The sequence below is a fragment of the Colletotrichum costaricense genome, assembly GCF_030867565.1.
Source record: "Colletotrichum costaricense strain IMI 309622 chromosome Unknown Scaffold_2.1, whole genome shotgun sequence".
Lineage (NCBI taxonomy): Eukaryota > Fungi > Ascomycota > Sordariomycetes > Glomerellales > Glomerellaceae > Colletotrichum > Colletotrichum costaricense.
Genome location: NW_026848231.1, coordinates 1599186 through 1618786, shown reverse-complemented (window position 1 = coordinate 1618786; position 19601 = coordinate 1599186). Strand labels below are relative to the sequence as shown.

The window sequence follows — 19601 nt, the reverse complement described above, 5'->3', positions numbered from 1 at the left end:
ATTCAGCCCGTGCAAATCATCATCTCACCCTAATCAGCTTGCACCAGATCCCACCCTCTGCTGGCTTTCTCGAGTATAGAATCGAGGTAGGAATCACGCTCTGTAGCTTTTGTCTCGAAATTCGACATTTAGGTCGCTGAGATCATACGGCGTAAACTGTCGCATCAATAAGTGTTAGCCAAATAGCCTCACATCCAGTTGGAATATTGTGACTGCATACTTACTCCAGACATTGTCGCAGGACCGCTGCCTTGATCAACCAAGCCCCGACATCACCAAATAAACAGGACTTCTTTCAGATCGCAGGAAGGTTGAAAAATAATTTCGAGGTATCGTAATGTACAAAGAACGCCTTGTCGTTAAATCCGAGGGGCAGCTGCGACACATATGTATCCAAACGTTGGTCGCCTTACGCCGCTGACTCATCACACACACCCTCCACGTTGTTTGGATTTAGGCGACCACCGACCATTCCCAATGGAGCCAATCTTTCAATCTAGCCCAAAGACCCTCTAAACAGTGGTCAAAACTTCCCGTAGGTGTCGTTTCTGTGCCGAGGGCTGATCGCTCTGGTGGACAAGCGTGACAAGGCAACTAAGATGATGGATCTGAGTGGATACTTATTGCGCCGGGATCCTGTGGGGTTGTCTGCACGACATCAACGATGAGCGTTTTGTTCCCCACAACAGTTACCAGTGGAAGGGGACATATCCATATTCGTACGTTTGTTACTTCGTCCCATGTACTAATGGGACCAGTCCATGTGAAATCACCGCCAGGACTATCAAATCGTCAGAACAAGATTATCATTATGATCTCGGAGGGGAACTCACAATCCGTATGGGTAGGCGTAGATCGTGTCCAAAACCGGGTCATGCAGCGGTGCGTTGACGCCAACATCGTACGAAGTGTCTCGCGTCTCATTCTTAGGGGCATGTAGGTAGACTTCGTTAGGGGTGACACAGCCCGATAGCTCGTTCTGGGCTGAGGTCCCGTCGACTGCGCGTGCTATGATAACTTGTTGTACATGCTGACTAAGACGCTCTGACCGACGGGGCTTAGTCATGCTTGGAACTTTTTCAGTACCGACAGGCTTTCGGAGACACGCGTGGCACCTTTGCTGATGGCGTCTGATGTTGCAAGAATGACCTCGTAGAAGCTTTCCGCAACGCAATTTGACTAGTGGACCGTGCACAGCTCTCATATGCCGCTTAAGGTTGGCTTTTGTTGGAAAGGGCTTTGAAGTGCAGCCAAGTGTCACGCACGGGAAGAACTCATGGGCAAAAGTTGCCATCAACGGCATTGCTTCCAACGTGGCCATTGCGACTCTAACGATTCCGTTTCGGTTTCTCTGCCACACGCTGGGTCAGTCGAGCTATAAGGAGTGTTTGGCATTCGTTTCGTTGAGAAGAGTTGTGTTAGCAACAGGCGGTTGAGGTCGTGAAGAGATATGTATATTCGGAGGATATCGAGAAAATGCAGAGGCGACGTTCCGTTGATGAGAGCTTTACGCCGCAAGAGAACAAAGCTGTATAAGGGGTAGCTGGAGACACGTGCCCAAATTCGGTCTGGAGCTGTACGATTGTTACCATTGAACTTTTGACGAGGACGCTGGCTACCTAAATATGGACAGGGTCACAGAGGTCAGGCTAAGGGTGCGAACCACTCGCCACCTAAGGCACATGCATTAGCACGGTTGCCTGAGAAGGCCTGCGAGAGCCTCAGGCTGGTTCGCGAACCAGTCGCTTTTTCCATCCTGGTGGACTTCCTCTTCGCCCACCCCAAGTTCCCGTCTATTTCCTTCTTCCCAGTCCAAGTCACAAACGGCTCATCGAACCAAGAAGCCGGCACCTTGGACGATGATTCGAGCCAGCTCCCTGCCATGATGACCTCCCGGCTGACCTAAGGTAAGTCAACCTTCCTTAACCCCACCTTCAATTGAAGAGGCATCTAGCCTGACGAACTGCGGCCGTTGCAAGGAGTTGTTAGAATTGCATTGAACGTTCGGCCGGGCAGAGTTATCGCAGAACTTCGAAGTGCAAGCCACCGCTGAAGTTTGCCTGGCACGTTTTGTATACCTACCTCAAAGCACTTCCATTGCGACCCGTTTACCTCTATCATCAGTCAACGACCCAAACCCTCTTCTATCTCTCAAATGCATGATGGTTATCACGATGCAAGTGTGCTCCTACGGTAATAGTTAAACCCCTTCACACTGTGTTGTTCCGATCATGGAAACGATATGATTCATTGTGAAATCATGGTGAGAAGGGGTACTACCTTGTACACTGCACAGTGTTCACTTGAAAACTTTGCTTTGGTCCAGAATGGATGGATTCAGGAGTGATACTCAGTTGACAACATTGGAGCGTGGCAATAGGAATCGGCCTGGAAGATCACCTTTGGAACCATCATTACCTTGGAATCTACCGTTTAAGGCGTAAGTGCACGAGATTGATGCAGAAATGTAATGCATGCTTCTTTGCACATTTGACCTGACTTGCTGTGAGAGCAATAGAATGACTACATTGTTAATTTCTCGCCAGGTCCACGACTCGTTCTAACTCTTTGAGTCGTTAATCGTTTTCGTAATCGTTCCCCGCCCGTAAACAGTCCGAGAGGTCAACAACAGGCTCAAAAGAATCTACATCACGCAGTAGATCTTTGCCACCCTGCTCCTCCTCTTCTGAGCCGCATCTTTCTGAACTCGTCACTCTTTTCCCTCTGCCATGTAGTTACAGCTTTCGTGGGCGACGCCTGGACTCAACCCAAGGCGGTCCACATCACACACCCCACACCACCCTCTTCCCTAAGACACCCCCCCTCTGAGCCATCTACCCCCTTCCCTTGGTTGCCTTAACAAGGAGCCGCGTGGTTTGCGAACCAGAAGAAGTCGTGTCCTTCGGGGTCATGGTGACACCCCACCCTCCAGCTCATATAGGTCGCACTCGGTATAGGTTTTGCTCTGCTTTGATGTCAACGAGCCATGCAAAGTTACCTGCCGCCTTGATAGATGCCTACTCCCGTAAATCAACACAGGTCCTTATATCCGAATATTCCACTCTATTTTTTTTCTCTCTCCACCTTCTCCAAGGCAACTTCCCCCATGATTTCGCCCTTCCATATCATCCCGAGTAGAGTGGCTAGGTATCTCGCCATCCCAAGCACGAACAAAGACTGGATGAGACAGACAGATTCAATCAGCATCTGGTTTCATGACACTTTCCTGAATCCGCAATACGCGAGCTAGTGTCTTCATTCACCAAACCCCAATTTCCATGAACCTATATCCATCAAAATCCATATGTTGACTGCCCAGCAGCTTTCGTTCCAAAAACCCAGTACCCCCCAACGCCGTCTGACTTGACTACTCATGCTCACATGTAGCCTTCGACTTACAGGCCGCTCTACTTACGAAAACTCTCAACTCACGAACTTCGACCGACGTAACCATCCATGCTTGGATTTTCGTAGCATTCGCCAAATAGATATAAGCTGAGCACAAGGACCTGCCATACAACTTGGATAGTATCTAGCCAGGCTTTAGATTCCTGAGAAAAGGAAATTTGCTCAAAGTTTCACTTGACTATAAGCAAAGCGTAGAAGTCGACTACGAATACGAAGACGACGACTTACGCATTGCGGAATTCCTTCACAACAAGAGAACCAACGAAAAGGTCGACGAAAGTTCGACTCTAGCCTCCGAGAAAAGGGACTGCGACGCTTTCGAAATCCCTACGGGACGGGTTATGTCCGTCAAAGTGCGCAACAGACATGACTACCATAGTCTAACAACACACTTAGTCCGAAGCATGGGTCCGGCTTCCGAAGCAATACTGACACCTGTCGAATCTTCGACTCGGTAATGATAAATACGCATCAATCAGCGGCTCATAGTCTCGCAGGCTTGGCCGAGCATCTCGTTAATGTTGCGACTCGCCTAACGCTTCTACAACGTCTTGAGAGTCACACAAATTCAATATTCCCAAGGAGGTTTATTGCAACGACGAGTTCAATGGCTCAAAATCAACGGTGACGCTCATAGCGACTGGCTCGATTTAGGTATCAACGGCTGATGCCATCACGGCAGTACTCTGACATGGCAATAGTTGTATCATGGCTTATCCTTCTCAACATCTCTTTGGTCCACCTCCCAACCTTGCCCAAAGCCCAACATGGACACGCCGCCCCCGACCCACGATGTAAATATTCCAGAGCGATAAAGAACCTCTCAGGAACGCAGTGTTTTCCAGATGAATCTTTCTCACTTATCACCATGAGCCTAGATGCAGACTAATGCCTCCCAGCAAGAGCCCTGAATGCGGCCCATTGGTGGCACCTATAGCAACTGGTTGGAAAACGATGGTGGAAGCAACAAACCGTATAGGAAGAGGTATGTAAGTAGGAAGGTTACGAGTAGAGAGGCTAGGCTGTAGGCTCCTCACAGTCCTCATGATCCTTAAGTAAGTGCAGTAAGATAAATATTATAATCAAGATCACTACGGAGATTTTTCACCTTGTCCCTATCTCTTCCCTCCGCGTCTTTTCTCTCGGCGTCAACTTCGTCCTCGTCTTCAATCCCGTCTTCGTCCTCGTCGTTGGCATTGTACTCGACCTTCCTGCTACTATTCCCCTTGAATACTACCTAGATAGCGACGCCGATAACGTAAGATCCTTTGACGCCGGGAACAGAGAAAGAAAGCGCCAGCCTTTAGTCACTATCTTCCCGAACCGGTGTCGGACCACCCTTCTTGATGTTCGCGCTTCCATGTAAGGCTATGACAAAAGCGATAGGCCCCGGAGTCTATATGATTGTCTTTAGCATCAAAGATTGAGGCGGAGAACTTCCCGAATTTGAATGGAATCCAAGCAGGTAATCGCTTCTCTCAAGACACAAGCTGAGAGCCTTTGAGGGCTTTGGGCTTGATGACAGTCAGTCATAAGCAGATCTCACATTCGCCCGCGCAGCAGGTAGTATATTTGATGGCCATTCCATCAGCATAGACTTCAAAGAGTACTATCAGCCTCGGTTCGTTGAGTGCTAGGCACAGACAGATAGGGTACGGGACTTCATCGACCGCCTCGTTCAGACGCAGGGGTCATATCCAGGACTGGCAGGCGCAGAGATACACCAACAACAGAGCCCGCTCTATGTTGGATGACTCGTTCCAGCTCACGGTATGGCCGATTCAATACAGCCTGGCGGCTAGCTTCAAGAACATCACCAAGTCCCTGGGTCTTTTCTCGTCCGTACTGCGCGCCACCACGGCCTTGACCCCGTTCTTACGCGGAGGGTGGTGCACAACACATGGCTCCCAGGGCAGTTGCCCGTCGCTGAGACGCTGGTCATTGCCCTTTCTTGCTCCTACGCGTGGCAGGACGGCTTCAACATTGCCGAAGGAGGTGCAATCACTGACGACATGAACAAGAAGAAGAAGTTAAGGACTGGCAAGACGGGTGGTGTTGCAGATACCCCCAAAGTGAATATTATGGTTCGATTCTCCCGCATGAGAGACAACATGGAGAAGTCGCGAGAGGATATTGAAGGAAGATCGTCCCTTATCCGAGGCCTCGAAGAGTGCCAATCAATTAAACAAGAAGTCGAGTCCGACGCAACGAGGATTGACCAAAACGCAACAGGGGCGCCCAGGCGTGCGAGGAGGGCGACGCGCTGTTGGAAAAGGCCAGCAAGGAATGGGGGCAGACGCTGAGTGAAAAGCTGAGAATGCATGAGATTTGGAAGGAGATGAATGCGCTGGCCACTATCCTGGAACGACTGTGATCTAATGTGAGCACACTTATGTTGACCTGAACAAAGCTCGGTCAAGAGATTCATAGACGTAGTGTTTACGGATGGAAATGGCAATCACTTGCTCAGGTCAATCGTTACTCATATTCAAATTGTTTCAGCAAAACTTGTCAATTTCCCACCCCCCTTCCCTCTCTCACTACTGTTCTATGCAGCCTTTGGCCACGTCTCATAATCGCTGAGGTGCCAGTCTCCAACTGTGCGCGCGGCTGCGTGGGCTTGTACTTTGTCTCTCAGTCCTTCTTTTTCAACCTGAAGTTCCTCCAGGTGCGTATCCTCCTCAGCGTTACGCCTGTTCCGGTTTCACCTTGGTGATGGCGCTCGTACTCTTGCCTTCCACGCTTCGATCTGGCGTCCTGCTTCTTCAAGATCTGTCTTCTAGATTTCCTCCATCTGTGCATGTTCGCTAGCTTCACGTTCCAATCTCTCCCTCAACTCTTTGTTTTCGGCCTGGAGTTCCTTCAGGTGCGCGTTCTCGTCAGCGGTACGTCTCCTACGCTTCTCGATTTGTGGTCGTGCTCGTAATTCAGCCTCTAAGGCTTCTTTCTGGCGTATTGCGTCGTCAAGATCCGCTCTCAGTTGAGCGTCCCCCGTCGTTTCATTTTCACGTGCTGCCCTGTGGCGACTTGGGACTCTGAAAGGCTCAGTCTTTGGCACGTTGAGTCGGGCTCGGCGTTTCTTGTTCTTTGCTTCCCATCGCAAACGCACAAGAATGGCTCGCTCGTAAACGTCAGCAATGTTGCTCTTGTTTTGATAACTCACTCGATGGCCTTCGGCCGTAGACGGCGAGCTTGGCATATTCCTTGGGCGTGAAGCCTCCCCATTGTGGCATGCCCATGTATGTAGAGTTGGCCAAGGCCCTGATGATGTTGTTGATCTCGTGAATGCTAATCTTGTATGTTCGGAGCTTCCTGCCATTCGTGCGAGGCTCGGCGTCGGTGACAATGCTCCCCTCAAGATCCAGCATCAAGGTTGACAGAGGTGATGCATTCAGGGCTTTGTGGGTCATTCGCGATCTTGTCTTCTTGTGTAGCTCGGGCAGCGGCTTGCCTTGCCCTTGTACTTCTCAATCACATTGATAAAGGTGGCGAGGAAGTTGTCGTCCGTCGGATTATCCAGCGGCCAGTCCTGGTAGTTCCTCGTGCGTAAGATGGAGGCGTACTGCAGAGCGATTGCAAGCAAGTCGAGGCTCCCCATCCAGACGGGATGGAGAGACAGGTGGTGAAGGTTCCGACAGAATGCTACCGACCATATGGCGGGTCGTCTCTTGTAGACTTGACCATTCTTTTCGATTTCGACCTCATCGACAACGCTGGTGTCGAACTCCATGTTGTTGTACTTGGAGATGAACAGCTGTGGCGAGCAGCGCCAGACGCGCAGCCAGACCTTCCAAAGCCCAATGAGCTCAGCTGTGGTATACTTGAAGGTCACGAGCAATTCCCGCTCAGCGTTCTTCTTCCACTCCCTTTGCAGCTTCTTCTCATCTTTCCTGGTCCAGTCTTCGTCGTATTTCGACTTGGGCAACTTCTTTGGGAACAAGCGATCGAGCTGACGTTTCGTCAGGATAGGAAGCGTCTCATCCATATACTCTCGAACTCGGGCCGTAGACATCTTCTTTGACAAATTCTCTCGCACAAGGCCCCATAGAACGTGACCCTCGGTAGGCTCGGGCGAGGATGAATGGGGACTGTCCTCTTCTCGAGACCGCTCCGCGACTCCGCCACTCTTTGGCGTCAGATAGCTCGTCTTCTTCCTCTTGGTGCTGTCTGGCAAGACGACTTCTACCGACGGACTCCTTCCTCGCTTGGGTGCTTTGCGTCTTGCCGGTCTCGTCGATCGGGGCTCTTCGGGCTCAGTCGGTGCCTGGGATCGTGCATATCGTCGTCTTCTTGTGCCTTGCACGATGCCGTCGATCTCAAGGTTGCCCTCCTCATCGCCATCGAAGTGCATGGCGCCGGCCTCTTCGAGACCTTGAGGGGGAGTAGTCGCCATCGTAGTCGGGTTTATCCGTCAAACTGTACTCGTCAGCAGAAGCCATGGTGAGCAAGGCTGATCATACACAATCGTGTGTAAAATCAAGATGTGGGGGATGTAATTAGGACAAAGTCGGGAGGAAGGGAAAAATATTTTGAGGCACAAAAGTGCGCAAGCAGACTTGGGTCATATTCGATGAGGGTGCCGTGGGAAAATGATTATTCGTACCTGCCTTCCAGGTCCATCGTGCAAGGAAAGTACCTCATCCTAAGGCAGGTATGTATCGAGCAAATGGCAGACAGCAGGATCCGGTAATACGGAGAAAACGGGGCACCAGATAGAAACCGAGATATGTTGAACATGGCGCGGTTCGACATCGTGTCTATTTGCCATTTGTCTATCATCCTCTGGGACCATGTTTACGGAAGACATTCGATATTCCTCGTCCAACCAAAACAACAAACCTTCGTCCATCCGTGACGGGCACTCACCTACATCTCTCTCACCGCCTGACAGGCCCCCAAGCCATCAGCCATTCTCACAAAAGCATCGGAATATTCCCTTGGATATTAACTTTGATTAGAAAACTACTCGCTACTCCTACACAGGAATAACAAGAAAAAAGGGGGTGGGGGTATAAGTCAGAAAAAGTATCTAAAAAGGAGTCCCAAAGCCAAACAACGCATGTGCCGAACATGCCTGGGCGCTGGGGGTTAGTCTGTCTGTCTGATTTGGAAATCTCTCTTCTCAACCACTCGGAAAACAAAAGAAACGCCGTACGGACGATAGCCTCCCAAACTCCTAAACCTGAGCCGACCTCGCGCGATCAACGCTGGGCCGGCGATGCCCGTCCTCCTCTGACTGCGTCTTATGCTCTACTCCGGCCGTGCCATTAACCTGGGCTCCGTCCTTAGACTTGGTCTCAGAAGCCTTCGCTCTGTCTTGTGCGTCTTCCGCGGCAGCCTTGTCTTTGGCATCCGCGCGGTCTGCCGCCTCGGCTCGTGCTTCCCCTTCCTCGTTCTCCGCGATATCATTTCTCCTCTTGGACGAGTTCTTGTCCGAGCCCTCCGAGTTCTCCTGATCCTCAGCAGACTTGCGCGCCCGCGCGGTTTCGGTCGACCGCCTCGTATCAACACTATGTCTAGTCGCAGGACTCTTCAACTTCTCATCCGCCTTGCGAAGCTCCTTTTCCGTGCCGACGACAGTGCTTATATCCTCACCCTTTTTGATCGCCTGTAGGGTGCGGTCGGCAATGTCGACGCTCTCAAAGGCTGCGTGATTGACTCGTTGCTTCTTGTGCGAGAAGACTCCCTTGATGCCTTGCTTCTTCTCGGCCTCGAGGGTCTCCAGGAGTTCGCGAATAGTATACCAACCAGTGACTACGTCCTTGTCGGTTTGCTTCTTTGAATCGCCTGGGAGGTTCCGTCTTTCGCGTTGGCCCTGGACAAGACGGGCCCGACGGACGACTCGATCCGGCTGTTTCTTCCGTTCGACTTGCTTGGCAATGCCCTTCAGAGTGTAGCCAACGGGACTAATGATGGCGCTGAGATCCTTGAGTACGAATCCCGTGAGACCCATGCCTGTTCCCTTGACGAATCCCTTGACGCCCTCCTTCTTGGCACCCCGGACGGGTAGGCGAACGAGGCCGGTCGTGCCGTCGTAGATGCCGTAAGCGAATTCCTTGCCGGCCGCCTTCAATCCAGAGCTGATGCCGGTAACACGTGGCGGGCGTCGAACGGTATCGTCACCATACAGCCGAGGAGCGTTGTGGAATCCCTGGGCAATAGCCATGGATAGGTCTACCGGTGCCCTCGCCAGGGCCTGTGCCGATTTTCCCACGCCCTCGCCGACCTCATTGGCGTAGTCTCCGACGGCGTCGTCGACGGTAGTTCCAGTATCGATCGATGACATGGTATCGCGACGTTCTTGCGCACCCGGTCTAGCAGAAGAAGCGTTTCCGTTGGCTTGGGACTGCTCTCCCTGGCTCTTGTTCTTGCCGTCTTCCTTATCTACTTTGTTGTCCTCGGCTTTTCCTTCATCTTTCTTCTGCGCTTTGCTGTCGTCCCCGCCCTTTGCTTTCGCCTTGTCGCCCTCCTTCTTGGAATTGTCCTCGTCACCCTCCTGCGGTTGCAGCGCGCCATTGCTGTTAGTCGCGGCCTTCCGTTCCTTGGCACTCGTGCGCTTATCTCGGAGGGCCCTCAACTTCTTCTTCTTATCCTTCTTCTCTTTGCGCTTATGTGACGTCTTGGCAATCCTGTAGGGAACACTGCCGATGCCACCAAAAACGTTGCCCATCGTGCCGGCGAGAGAGCCCGCGATACCGGTCACCGGTTCTCCAGGGCCCTCGAAGTCGTTCCATTCCGTGTGCCGCAGCAGTCTTAGCCTCTTCCACGAAAGTTGTCCTTCCTCGACAATGATGTCGGCGGCGAGGGCACTAAGCTTGACATTGGTGTTCTTCAGCGTCCAGACTGCCGGTCGGTCACGCAGAATGGAGCAGCGCATCGAGTTCATGCCTCCCAGAGTCAGGTGGTGGTGGAACGACCGCACAGCATTCTTGGCGCCGTCGCCTTCCAACTCAATGTCTTTGGCGACCTTGGCCGCCGCTTCTTTCGCCTCGTCCGTAAGGCAGTACTTGATGCCCTCGGCGAGCTTCTCGGCGTCCAATTGCTTGTAGGGTACAGCCTCGGGTCCGGCTTTGCTTGTTGCGAGGATGCTTCCCCAGAAATGCTGGTCGCCGAAGAAAGGCACAATCATGGTAGGCAGACCACACTTGAGAGCGATTGCGGTGGTTCCAGCTCCGCCGTGGATGACGCAAGCTTTAACTCGGGGGAAAAGCCAGTCGTGAGGCGTGTTCTCCAGCATGAAAATGTTATCGGGGACGTCCATCTCGTCACCTCCCAAGCCGCCCCAGCCCTTTGACACGAGCGCGCGAACCCCGGCAAGTTCAACAGCCTCGAAGATCATTTGGGTGAAACGGTCCGCATCATCGACGACAATCGAGCCGAAACCAATGTAGATAGGCGGTTCCCCAGCATCCAAAAACTTCCCCAGTTCGCTGGGTGGATCAAATGTCGAAGCCAAGTCGAGGAAGACAAATCCAGAAACGTCAATTTCTTCACCCCAATCTTGCGGCTTAGGGACGAGACCAGGACTCCAAAGGTAGGTAAAGGGCACGTGCAAACGGTAGGTCGCGCCAGGAGCCCAGAGAGTCGACACGGCGTCCAAGCCAAGGGTCTTGACGCGGAAGTCATTGACCAAGTCGCCCAAACCCTGCCAAACCATCATCTCGACCAGGGGGTATGAGATGAAGTTGGTGTACCCAGGGTCCACGTTGGATTTCTTGATGCTGGCCAGTGGGTGAGGAAAGGCCTGTGTCGGAGTGTAGGGGAATGTGAACATGAGATGCAAGGGGATGCCGAGGGCCTCTGCGCAGTGAATGTGGGCAAAGCTCGGGGGGTTGGCAATAATTGCGTCAGCGATGAAGGGGTCCTTTTCACCCATCATCTTGAGGTTGTGGACATCCTTCTCGTCGTCGGTGGCGTTGATGCAAGCTCTCCAGAAACCGTCAAACATCTCCGCCATGGCTGAACGTCGACGTCCAATGTCTCCAGCCTTGACAGCATCCAGAGTCGGAATCATGCCCGGGTTCTTGACCATGAAGGCCATCAGCTCGGAGGGATCGCCGCCGACCGAGAAGAACTCCAGACCGGAGTCGTTTTCGACGAACTCGCGGAAGGCGGGGTGCGTCGCAATACGAACGCGATGTCCATAGTCCTCTTTGAGTATCTTGCCAATCTTGAGGAAAGGCTGCGCGTCACCGCGGGAGCCAATGACCATGATGACAATATTCAAGCGCGGCTTCGGCTCGCGGTCGGCCGTGGCCGTGGTAGCGGAGGAGAGACGTGACACGGACGGACGCTGCGCATCCTCGCCCTGCTCCTCACCTTCGGGCACCGGCACCACCTTCTTGACGGCGTGTCCTAACGCCTTGGCCAAGTAGCCGGTATTGGCCGTCTCCTTGACCGAGATGCGCAGACGACCGTCCTTCTTCACCTTGCCCTTGGTGTTGTAATTGTCATTGCCAACGTGGAAGCGGCGGTAGCGCTCGGCAATCTCCTTTTGCCGCCTCGCATTGGCTTTATCTTGTGCCTTTTTTCGTTCGGCCGGGGTTTTGCTGTCTTGGGCGTTCTCGTCATCGGAGGAGTCGCTGGAGCTCGAACTCGAGCTCGAATCTCCCCTGTCGGCCTCCCAGAGTGCCCTATCGAGGTACGATGTTCCGGATCGCTTGGGGACGTTCCGCCGTGTCGCGCTGCTCTGGCCAGCTTTTCGTGCAGGCGCCTCGGTCCTCCACTTCTTGTCTATGGGAGGGCGTTCTTGGGTGTTCGACGTTCCGGGAACCTCGAGGTGGTCAGGGCCGTTTGGGGCCGACTCGGTCTTTGTGGCCCTTTCATCCTTTGGTGGTATTTCGGGAACTGTAGGCGCGGTCGTGGATTGCGGTGATCGAGCGTTCGGCGAGTCGACCTCGGGTGGTACAAAGGACGGGTAGACAATGTTCCTGTTCTCGTCTCGCACAACACCAATGTGTCTTCCATCGCGATCAATTTCGTCAATGTGAAGCTGCTCGGGAGGAGGGGTCGCTGTCGCCTCGGACTCGGTCGCGGTGCCCAAGGCCAGTTGTGCCGCGGCGGTTGGATGCGCCATGATGGCGTCGGGTTGGCGTGTGGTGGTGTCAGGTCTGCTCTTGAATTGAGTTTCGTCTCTGACGGTGGTGCGGAAGGGGGAGGAGGGGAGTTGCGGTTATGGAAAGGAAGTTGAGATCGATTGTGAGAAATTTGTTGTTTAGCTCAGTGCTGGCATCCCAATGTGGACATTAAGGTAGGTAGGTAGGTAGAGATACGTTTTGAAAATAGCGTGGCTAAAGAGGTCTTAGGGGCGAAGTTGGTCTTGGTGCGCAAGTCGCGTCACTTGTTCTTGGCTGGGTTGTCACGCAGAGGTTGACGTCCGGAGCAATGAAGGAGACTAAGGACCTCGAACTCCGCAAGCTAAAAAGGCGAAAGGGACGGACGGGAAGCATAAAGAATGCCGATACCACCCTCTTCATCGGCCGATCTGTTTGGTTCCGGGAATAATAAGGTACAGCAGAAAGACTTGTCCGGCCCACGGAAAGTTTCACGCGAAAATCAAGCTTGCGAGCTTTGCGGAGGAGGAGCACAGGAAGGAGGGCGCCTGGACGTGGCTGCGGCTTGCGCTCTGGGACCTGAAGCCGAACTGGTTCTTGCTTTGCTGTTTCCAAAGCAGTCCATCTGCAGCAAATAACAGTGCAGTAGTGCAAGCCTCAGGAGCAGCGCAGAGCTGGAATTTCATTTCCAACCACCCCCTGGTCGAAAATGACATCACTTCCCGAAGGTGACGCTAGGGCGGTTATCTGCAAGGGTGCGCCCCTGCCGATGAGGTAGCTTCCTGGTCTGTGCGACGGAATGACATTGGCTGGGCCGGGCTGGCCCGTGCCAAACCGCTCAGAGGGCAATCTACGATGGTCACGTCCGGAGACTCTCCCCCGGTGGCTCGTTCGAATTAAACCGCCACAATCCCGTCCCGAGTGCCTCAGTTCAGGTTTTTCTTACAATTTGGGCAATCAGCGTTACCTCCTTGACAACACATTGCTTTCATTTCAATCGAATCACGTTGGCGATCTATGGTGAGACAAGTAAAGTACAGCATGACGGAAGGTACGCAAACCGGCCCCCCTCAACCGAGATGAGATGGTGAGACTGCGTTAGGATTTGCCAGCTGTTTCCTACATGAAGCCAAATTGGGCTCGAGCCCCTTGGGCCGCTGCGTCCTCCAAACATGTACATCTGGAGATCTGATTGCACATGAGCTAAGCCACTGGCGCCACACTTGTGCTTCGGATGTATTACCTCGAGCTCTCCTGGTCCAATAGATCGAGGATCTACACCAAGATCGATGGTGCACAGCCACGAATCACTCGCCACAGTCCGCGTCTACCTGACGGCATTTGACAACCGTGACAACGTTCGCAACGTCCTCATCCCCAGAACGTCCAAGTTGGCCGTGGATCGTCAGAGCAGGCGTTTAGAACCATGCGGCTTTCGGGTCAAATATGACGGGCTTCTAGACATTCGCCCTTCCGCACTGACGCCGTCGACGCCATCTTCCGCTCATGAACAGCGTGAGTCCGCAACGGATAAGACGACACGTGTGGTGGCCTGTAGTGGAATGCATTCCATGCATTGTAGTGCGAGTTCGGTGACGGGTGGTCTCTCGCACTTCACCGCGGCCCGCTCCTAGGCTCTGATCTTTCCTCTGATGAACTCTGACGAAGAGACGCCACAAAACACCACGCTCAGCTAGCAGCATATTTAAAAGAAATTTTTGTTTTAAATTCATACAGCTGCTCGTTGCTCAGCAGCCAAGGTAATTCGTAACTCATAAGAGACTCCGCCATGAACCTACTCCCGAAAATGCAAAGCCCATACCACAGAGCATCTCGGCTTACCCGCGCCGGGGCTACCCGTGATATCCAGTGTCCAATGTACAACAACAGCACCTTTTACTGCAGAGGCAAGCTCTTCAACCGCATCGTCAGAATGTCGAGCTGTGTCTTAACCTCCTCGCCCTGGCCCTGATCATCCACTTCCTTCTTCTCAAGGGCCGTCTGCAAAGTCTTGACGGCGTGTAGCAGAGGCTCAACATAGCGCTGCTCCACGGCGCCAGGCATGCTAGCCGGCACCAGGTGCTGGAAGCTGGTGCCGGCGAAGAGGAAGTACGCAAAGTTGGCAACCTGCAGGTGGAAGGGGAAGTTTTGCACCCAGTATTCCCAGATTTCGGGAACGGACTGCTCTTTGAGGAATGCCATGTTGGGGAACAAGACATATTGCAGAGTCTCGACTGCATCTGTTGTCGAGAATCTGTTTGTGAGCTTGCGTTTTTGAGCCACAATCAATTCTTCTCGCAACCACGTCACCGCAGAGGCCTGCAGAGCGGAGAAGATACAGTTCTCAAGGAGATCCTCCAAGATCTTGAGCCGGTCGCTATCGTCGGGGTCGTCATGCAGGACGAGGCCCGCGAGGGTTGTCGAAACATTTCGAACTGATAGTGTCGGGTGGAACACAGAGACAAGTGTGAGAAGATGGTGGTAGGGCATAAAGTCGCCTTCTGACGGTGAGATGCGCTTGTAGTTCTCTAGCCAGAGTCCCATTACGACGAGAGCCTCAGTGGTGCCAGGGTTTCCCACGATGCGCGACTGCGGGTCTTCGCCAAAGAAATTTTCGAGAAGCTTGACATGATCGGGGAACATGGTCATCTGAACCTGTTCATAATCCGCATCAAAAACTTCTGCTGAGAAGAGCCAATATGCAACCAGGCACCAGACACCTCCGGTGGAGAGCTTGATGTTGTCGGGGCTGAGGTCATCGGTCTCGACTGCTAGCGGGCTATTGGGGATGGAGCCCTCAAAGATGTCCTTGACGGAAAGAGCACGCACTCTGTTTAAGCCGAGATCTCCTGCAAGTGCCTGGGTTATTTGTTAGCGAGTTCGTCCGTCCGAGCAACATCAGACGAAGGTACATACGACTAATTGGCCAACCAGAGCGTCCCTCGCCAAGAGATCATCGTCCTCCTTAAAGGCTCGCAACACGCTCTTGCGCATCACGACACGCTCTGGGTTGTAGAATTCCAGCAGGCGAGAGGCCCATTCCATGCCGGTGCAGTTAACGTAGGCCTCGATGATGCAGGTAATGAAGGACTGGAGCAGTCTCTTGGTCGTGTCAGGATCCGTCGGCGCCAACTGCTGCTTGTGTGCGGCCTCGGGGTCCGGTGCGTGTTTTGTGGGATCGCTCTTCGTAAAGGGAGTGTCGAGCTTGTTGCTGGACTGACGGGTAGGGAGCGGCGGGCGCTTATCGCCAGAAAGGGAGCGGACGAGGGCAATGACTGCAGCCGTCATTTCGGGATTGCGGGGATGGTAGGTGCGGTAGACGCTCTGAAGGGTCGTGTGAACGAAGCGAGAGGGGCGCGCGACGTTCAATCGCTTGTGGAGGATGCTCAACATGCCGACCAGGTGAACGAATGTCGCCGTCGTCGCGGGATCGTCTTCCTCGTCGGTGGCCTCTTCGACAGTCTTTTCCAAAACCTCGAGGACCTTAAGAATGACCTCGCGCGGGTTGCCCAGCTGAGCAATGGTCTCGAGGCACTGCTGACTGCCCTGAACGGGCACAAGCATCTCGACCAAGTCCCATCCGATATCCTGGGTGAGCTGAGTGTCTTGGAGGATTTCGTTCAGGTCAGGCAGGATCTCGGGGGAGAGGACCTCGCCAATGATGGTCAGGTAGGTGAAGGTGTCTGTGGCGGGTGGCTTAGACTCGCGCAGAGCCTGGAGGCCGCTGGGCTTGTCGGCCATGGCAAGAGGAGGATTTGTCGCTTCAATCATGGTGTTCAACTACTCGAATGACCTCTGTGACATTGGAGGGGTTGGTCGATGGTCGTTGAAGAAAAGTCTGGGCTTGATGAACACTCGGCAGACGGAAGAAGGAGGGGGGCAGATGGGGTGAAGAAAAGAAGAAAAGAGACTGACTGCGCCAGTTCTTGTTTCGTCATCGGAGCTTTCAGCACCTGAGAGACGGAAGGGAAGGCGTGAGAGAGAGGACCACACTTCAGACCTAGGCAGGCACGGCAGGGTTCCAACTCCAATTTCTCTCCACCAGGCAATATAATTAGCACCTCACCAGCAGCTCACCACTCCACGAAAGGGGGTGGACTGAGGCGGGCGATTGCAGTCAACGACAGGATCAGAAATGCCAGCAGTGGGCGCAGCAGCAACCCCGCACTAGCCCTGATTCAGAGAGGATCCCGCTGGAACACTTTACAGGTCAGGTTCACCCCACTGGAATCTGCATTCTGAAGAGGTCCCGCCAGGTCTGAAGCCTCAGGATGGCCCCGCCTCCAGGACCGGTGGAGGTCGTTGGTGCAGACATGTCAGTGGCCCAGAGTCACAGTGAAACCCGGTGCCATCGGGTAATACAGCGCGCCAGACCAGGCTGGTTCCAGCCCGCAACACTGGCTGGGGCCAGGCCTTGGCGGTGAAGTGGCCTGCGACGAGACAGGCTGAGATGTGAGTAATTCATTCCCAGGAAATTCCTAAGACGGTATGGAAGAACAGGTTGCGGATGGAAGATCGGCTCGTGTTTGATTTATGCTTGACAATGGAAGCATCCGAACAGACGACGAAACTGGACAGTCCCCATCCCTTTAATCTGCGGGAACGGGAATGGACCCTGAAGAAACCTGAATCCTGAGGGACCGAAGTCAACCACCAGCGTCCCCATGGAAGTCTTATCGTTCCCGCGCTATCCCTTCTGTTAAATGTTATCGATAGAGAAAGTGGAGCATGTCGAGATAGGTAAGGTACCTACCTAGCAGGATGCACTTCGATAAGACACCTTGACTGGGGAAGCGATTACAGACCCCAAGGAACCTTACCCGTATGTGCGTAGGTACCTTGATGGGAGTACACCGTCCATCACCGCCTCTCTCATATGGCGGTCTCCCTTGCCTTTGAATCTCGTTTGAGTGCATCGTACAAAGGCAACGTCTTGCAGATTTGAAGACGACAGGTTCAAAGGGAAACAGCAGAACAATTGCTTCGAGTACAGATTCATCCCCAAGGCCATCCGGCGCCATCTGCCATCCGCCACCTCCAACAAGCAACTGCCCGTGACACCCCGCACCCGCCATTCGTACCAGGTTTCGTGACTACCTACCTTCCTTACTACCCGATTATTACAAAGTACCACCACCCAGTCACATCACCGCTAACAAACGAGCGGACGGGTACTTTGAGGTTTCGTCCATCTGAGTAACATCTCCTGTACTTCCTGCCAGGCTAAACGCTCGCGGCTCGACATGTACCCTTCTGTCCCCTCCTTCCCATTCTGATCAGGTGCGCTCCTCCCCGCCCCTACCCAACCCAAGCCCACGCCCTACCTGACCTTGCTCTGACCGACAGTTACCGACTGCAGCCTCAGCGGACTGGGCGGGCTACAGCCGAACTCAAGTCAACGTCGTGCCGTCTCATCCCGTAACCTCACTCGTTCTTTTTGCCGGGCAAAACAGTCTTTTTTCATTCCTCTCTCTCACCTTCCACCATGTCCGCTTCCGGAGTATCGGTATTGGAGGTGCCCGCGAGCAGAATGGATAGGTTCTGTCTCTTACCGCCAGAACTCCGTACAGCCGTTGTTGAGTGTGCCGTCGCTGACTGCCGCTACGGCGATGAGTCCGATTCCCTCGCCGACTACGCCTTGGTCTGCAAGGAGTGGCAGGCCATCGTCGAGCGTTTCAACTTTTCCGTCCTCAAAGTCACCCTGGCCAATCTTGACGACTTTGAGTCTTCCATGGTCGGCTCTCGCCGCAAACTCGTCCAGCGGATCAACCTACACGTCGACCTGCCCGCCTACGACAATGATCCCTGCGAAAAGAAGGAGACCTGGGAGGATAAGGCCGAGAATAACTCGTGCTTTACTCTTGCATTTTACCGTCTATTTGGCATCATGAATTCCTGGAAACCAGAGGATGCGACCCGTGACGGCATCGATTTCTCACTAAGCATCTCTTCACCCAGCGACCTCCGCAACGCCAACTTTGAGCTATGGCAACGACGCAGGTGGAATATCAAAGATATCGGCGAAAAGCGTTTCGCCGACTCTTGGATCGATTTCGTCGGCCAGGATGAGGAGTTTGACCGGGTTAACCACCTGCCTGTGGTTAAGGTGATAAGGTCATTCACCGTGAGCCCTCAGAACCACCGGGCGCTGATGCCCGCCGCTCATGCCGACATCATCGCCCGGCTGCCCGGGTTGCGAACAGCCAATTTCGACATCACAAAGGACCGTAAGAAGGAAACCCGCAAAATTCATTTCAACCGTGCGTTCCATGATGATGTTGCTACCCTCCAGGTCCCCTCACTAACACTGGCCAGAATTCGCCGGTTCCATGACAAAGTGGCCCACCTCATTAGAATCTCTCACCATCATGTCCAATACGATATCATCGTGGCGCCAGATCCCCCACGAGACGCTTGCTGAAGGCGACAGCGGTGCCAAGCTCTGTGAAAAGCTCCGGCGTGCCGCTCAGCATCTTAAGGAGCTCAGCGTCACCAACGTCGTGCGTATCAGAGAATTCTTGCGTCCTCACTGGCCCATGGGAACGGACGATACCGAGCCGTTCCTGGCGAACCGCTCGTATCACCCAGAGTTCTGGCTGCTAAAGACTCTCTACATCTCTTATGGATCTATCTGGTACAATACAGAGTGGCACAAGCAGAGCGACGATATCAATGAATCCTCGGAGCTAGTCGATTTCCGCCAGAATATATCCCTCGCCGCCGCCCGGATGGCGTCTACGATGCCCCAGTTGAAGCACATGACCATCAAGCAGCGGCCTCTGATGTGGGCAGGCAAGCATGAGCTCGAGTACAAGATCGAGGACGACGATAAGGCCTACCTGACTTGGACAAGTACCTTTGATTTCAGGCCATGGGAGCGAACGGTGGAGGCGTGGGTCGAGGTGGCGGCCCGGCAGGAGAGGAAGCTCGAAGTTCGCATCATCACTATGGCTTGGCATACTGACGGTAAAGCTCCTCTTCTGCCATCACTCACCTTTTGAGCACTCTTTCTTTCTCGGGTCTGAGAAATATCAGTGCGGGCATTCTTTTTTTGCGACTTTTGGAAGGACGGAGTTTTTGTGGCGTTCTCGAAAGATTTTTGGGATTTCTCCTTGGTACTCCTCTCATTACACTTGGTTC

The 19601-nt window shown here is 53.4% G+C and overlaps 8 protein-coding genes across 8 annotated transcripts; 4 read left to right on the top strand and 4 right to left on the bottom strand.

Annotated features, from left to right (window-relative positions):
* Positions 1 to 594: 594 nt before the first annotated feature.
* On the bottom strand, positions 595 to 1066 carry CCOS01_02175 (uncharacterized protein; the record flags this gene model as incomplete). Its single annotated transcript, XM_060450367.1, has 2 exons — positions 595 to 781; positions 834 to 1066. The coding sequence occupies 2 exons, from the start codon at positions 1064 to 1066 to the stop codon at positions 595 to 597; spliced, it is 420 nt and encodes a 139-aa protein (XP_060319017.1).
* Positions 1067 to 3373: 2307 nt separating this feature from the next.
* On the top strand, positions 3374 to 3840 carry CCOS01_02174 (uncharacterized protein; the record flags this gene model as incomplete). Its single annotated transcript, XM_060450366.1, has 3 exons — positions 3374 to 3495; positions 3548 to 3761; positions 3805 to 3840. The coding sequence occupies 3 exons, from the start codon at positions 3374 to 3376 to the stop codon at positions 3838 to 3840; spliced, it is 372 nt and encodes a 123-aa protein (XP_060319016.1).
* A 1311-nt stretch (positions 3841 to 5151) lies between these two features.
* On the top strand, positions 5152 to 5782 carry CCOS01_02173 (uncharacterized protein; the record flags this gene model as incomplete). Its single annotated transcript, XM_060450365.1, has 3 exons — positions 5152 to 5236; positions 5320 to 5578; positions 5641 to 5782. The coding sequence occupies 3 exons, from the start codon at positions 5152 to 5154 to the stop codon at positions 5780 to 5782; spliced, it is 486 nt and encodes a 161-aa protein (XP_060319015.1).
* Positions 5783 to 6187: 405 nt separating this feature from the next.
* On the bottom strand, positions 6188 to 7801 carry CCOS01_02172 (uncharacterized protein; the record flags this gene model as incomplete). Its single annotated transcript, XM_060450364.1, has 3 exons — positions 6188 to 6525; positions 6572 to 6825; positions 6873 to 7801. 3 exons carry the CDS (start codon positions 7799 to 7801, stop codon positions 6188 to 6190), a joined length of 1521 nt encoding a protein of 506 aa, XP_060319014.1.
* Positions 7802 to 8584: 783 nt separating this feature from the next.
* Positions 8585 to 12484, bottom strand: CCOS01_02171 (glycosyltransferase family 28 domain-containing protein; the record flags this gene model as incomplete). Its single annotated transcript, XM_060450363.1, has 1 exon — positions 8585 to 12484. The coding sequence occupies one exon, from the start codon at positions 12482 to 12484 to the stop codon at positions 8585 to 8587; it is 3900 nt and encodes a 1299-aa protein (XP_060319013.1).
* A 1266-nt stretch (positions 12485 to 13750) lies between these two features.
* CCOS01_02170 (uncharacterized protein) lies at positions 13751 to 14095 on the top strand (the record flags this gene model as incomplete). The annotated part of the gene is made up of 1 exon (XM_060450362.1): positions 13751 to 14095. One exon carries the CDS (start codon positions 13751 to 13753, stop codon positions 14093 to 14095), a length of 345 nt encoding a protein of 114 aa, XP_060319012.1.
* Positions 14096 to 14357: 262 nt separating this feature from the next.
* Positions 14358 to 16232, bottom strand: CCOS01_02169 (uncharacterized protein; the record flags this gene model as incomplete). The annotated part of the gene is made up of 2 exons (XM_060450361.1): positions 14358 to 15320; positions 15378 to 16232. The coding sequence occupies 2 exons, from the start codon at positions 16230 to 16232 to the stop codon at positions 14358 to 14360; spliced, it is 1818 nt and encodes a 605-aa protein (XP_060319011.1).
* Positions 16233 to 17946: 1714 nt separating this feature from the next.
* CCOS01_02168 (uncharacterized protein) lies at positions 17947 to 19462 on the top strand (the record flags this gene model as incomplete). Its single annotated transcript, XM_060450360.1, has 2 exons — positions 17947 to 18721; positions 18777 to 19462. The coding sequence occupies 2 exons, from the start codon at positions 17947 to 17949 to the stop codon at positions 19460 to 19462; spliced, it is 1461 nt and encodes a 486-aa protein (XP_060319010.1).
* Positions 19463 to 19601: the final 139 nt, after the last annotated feature.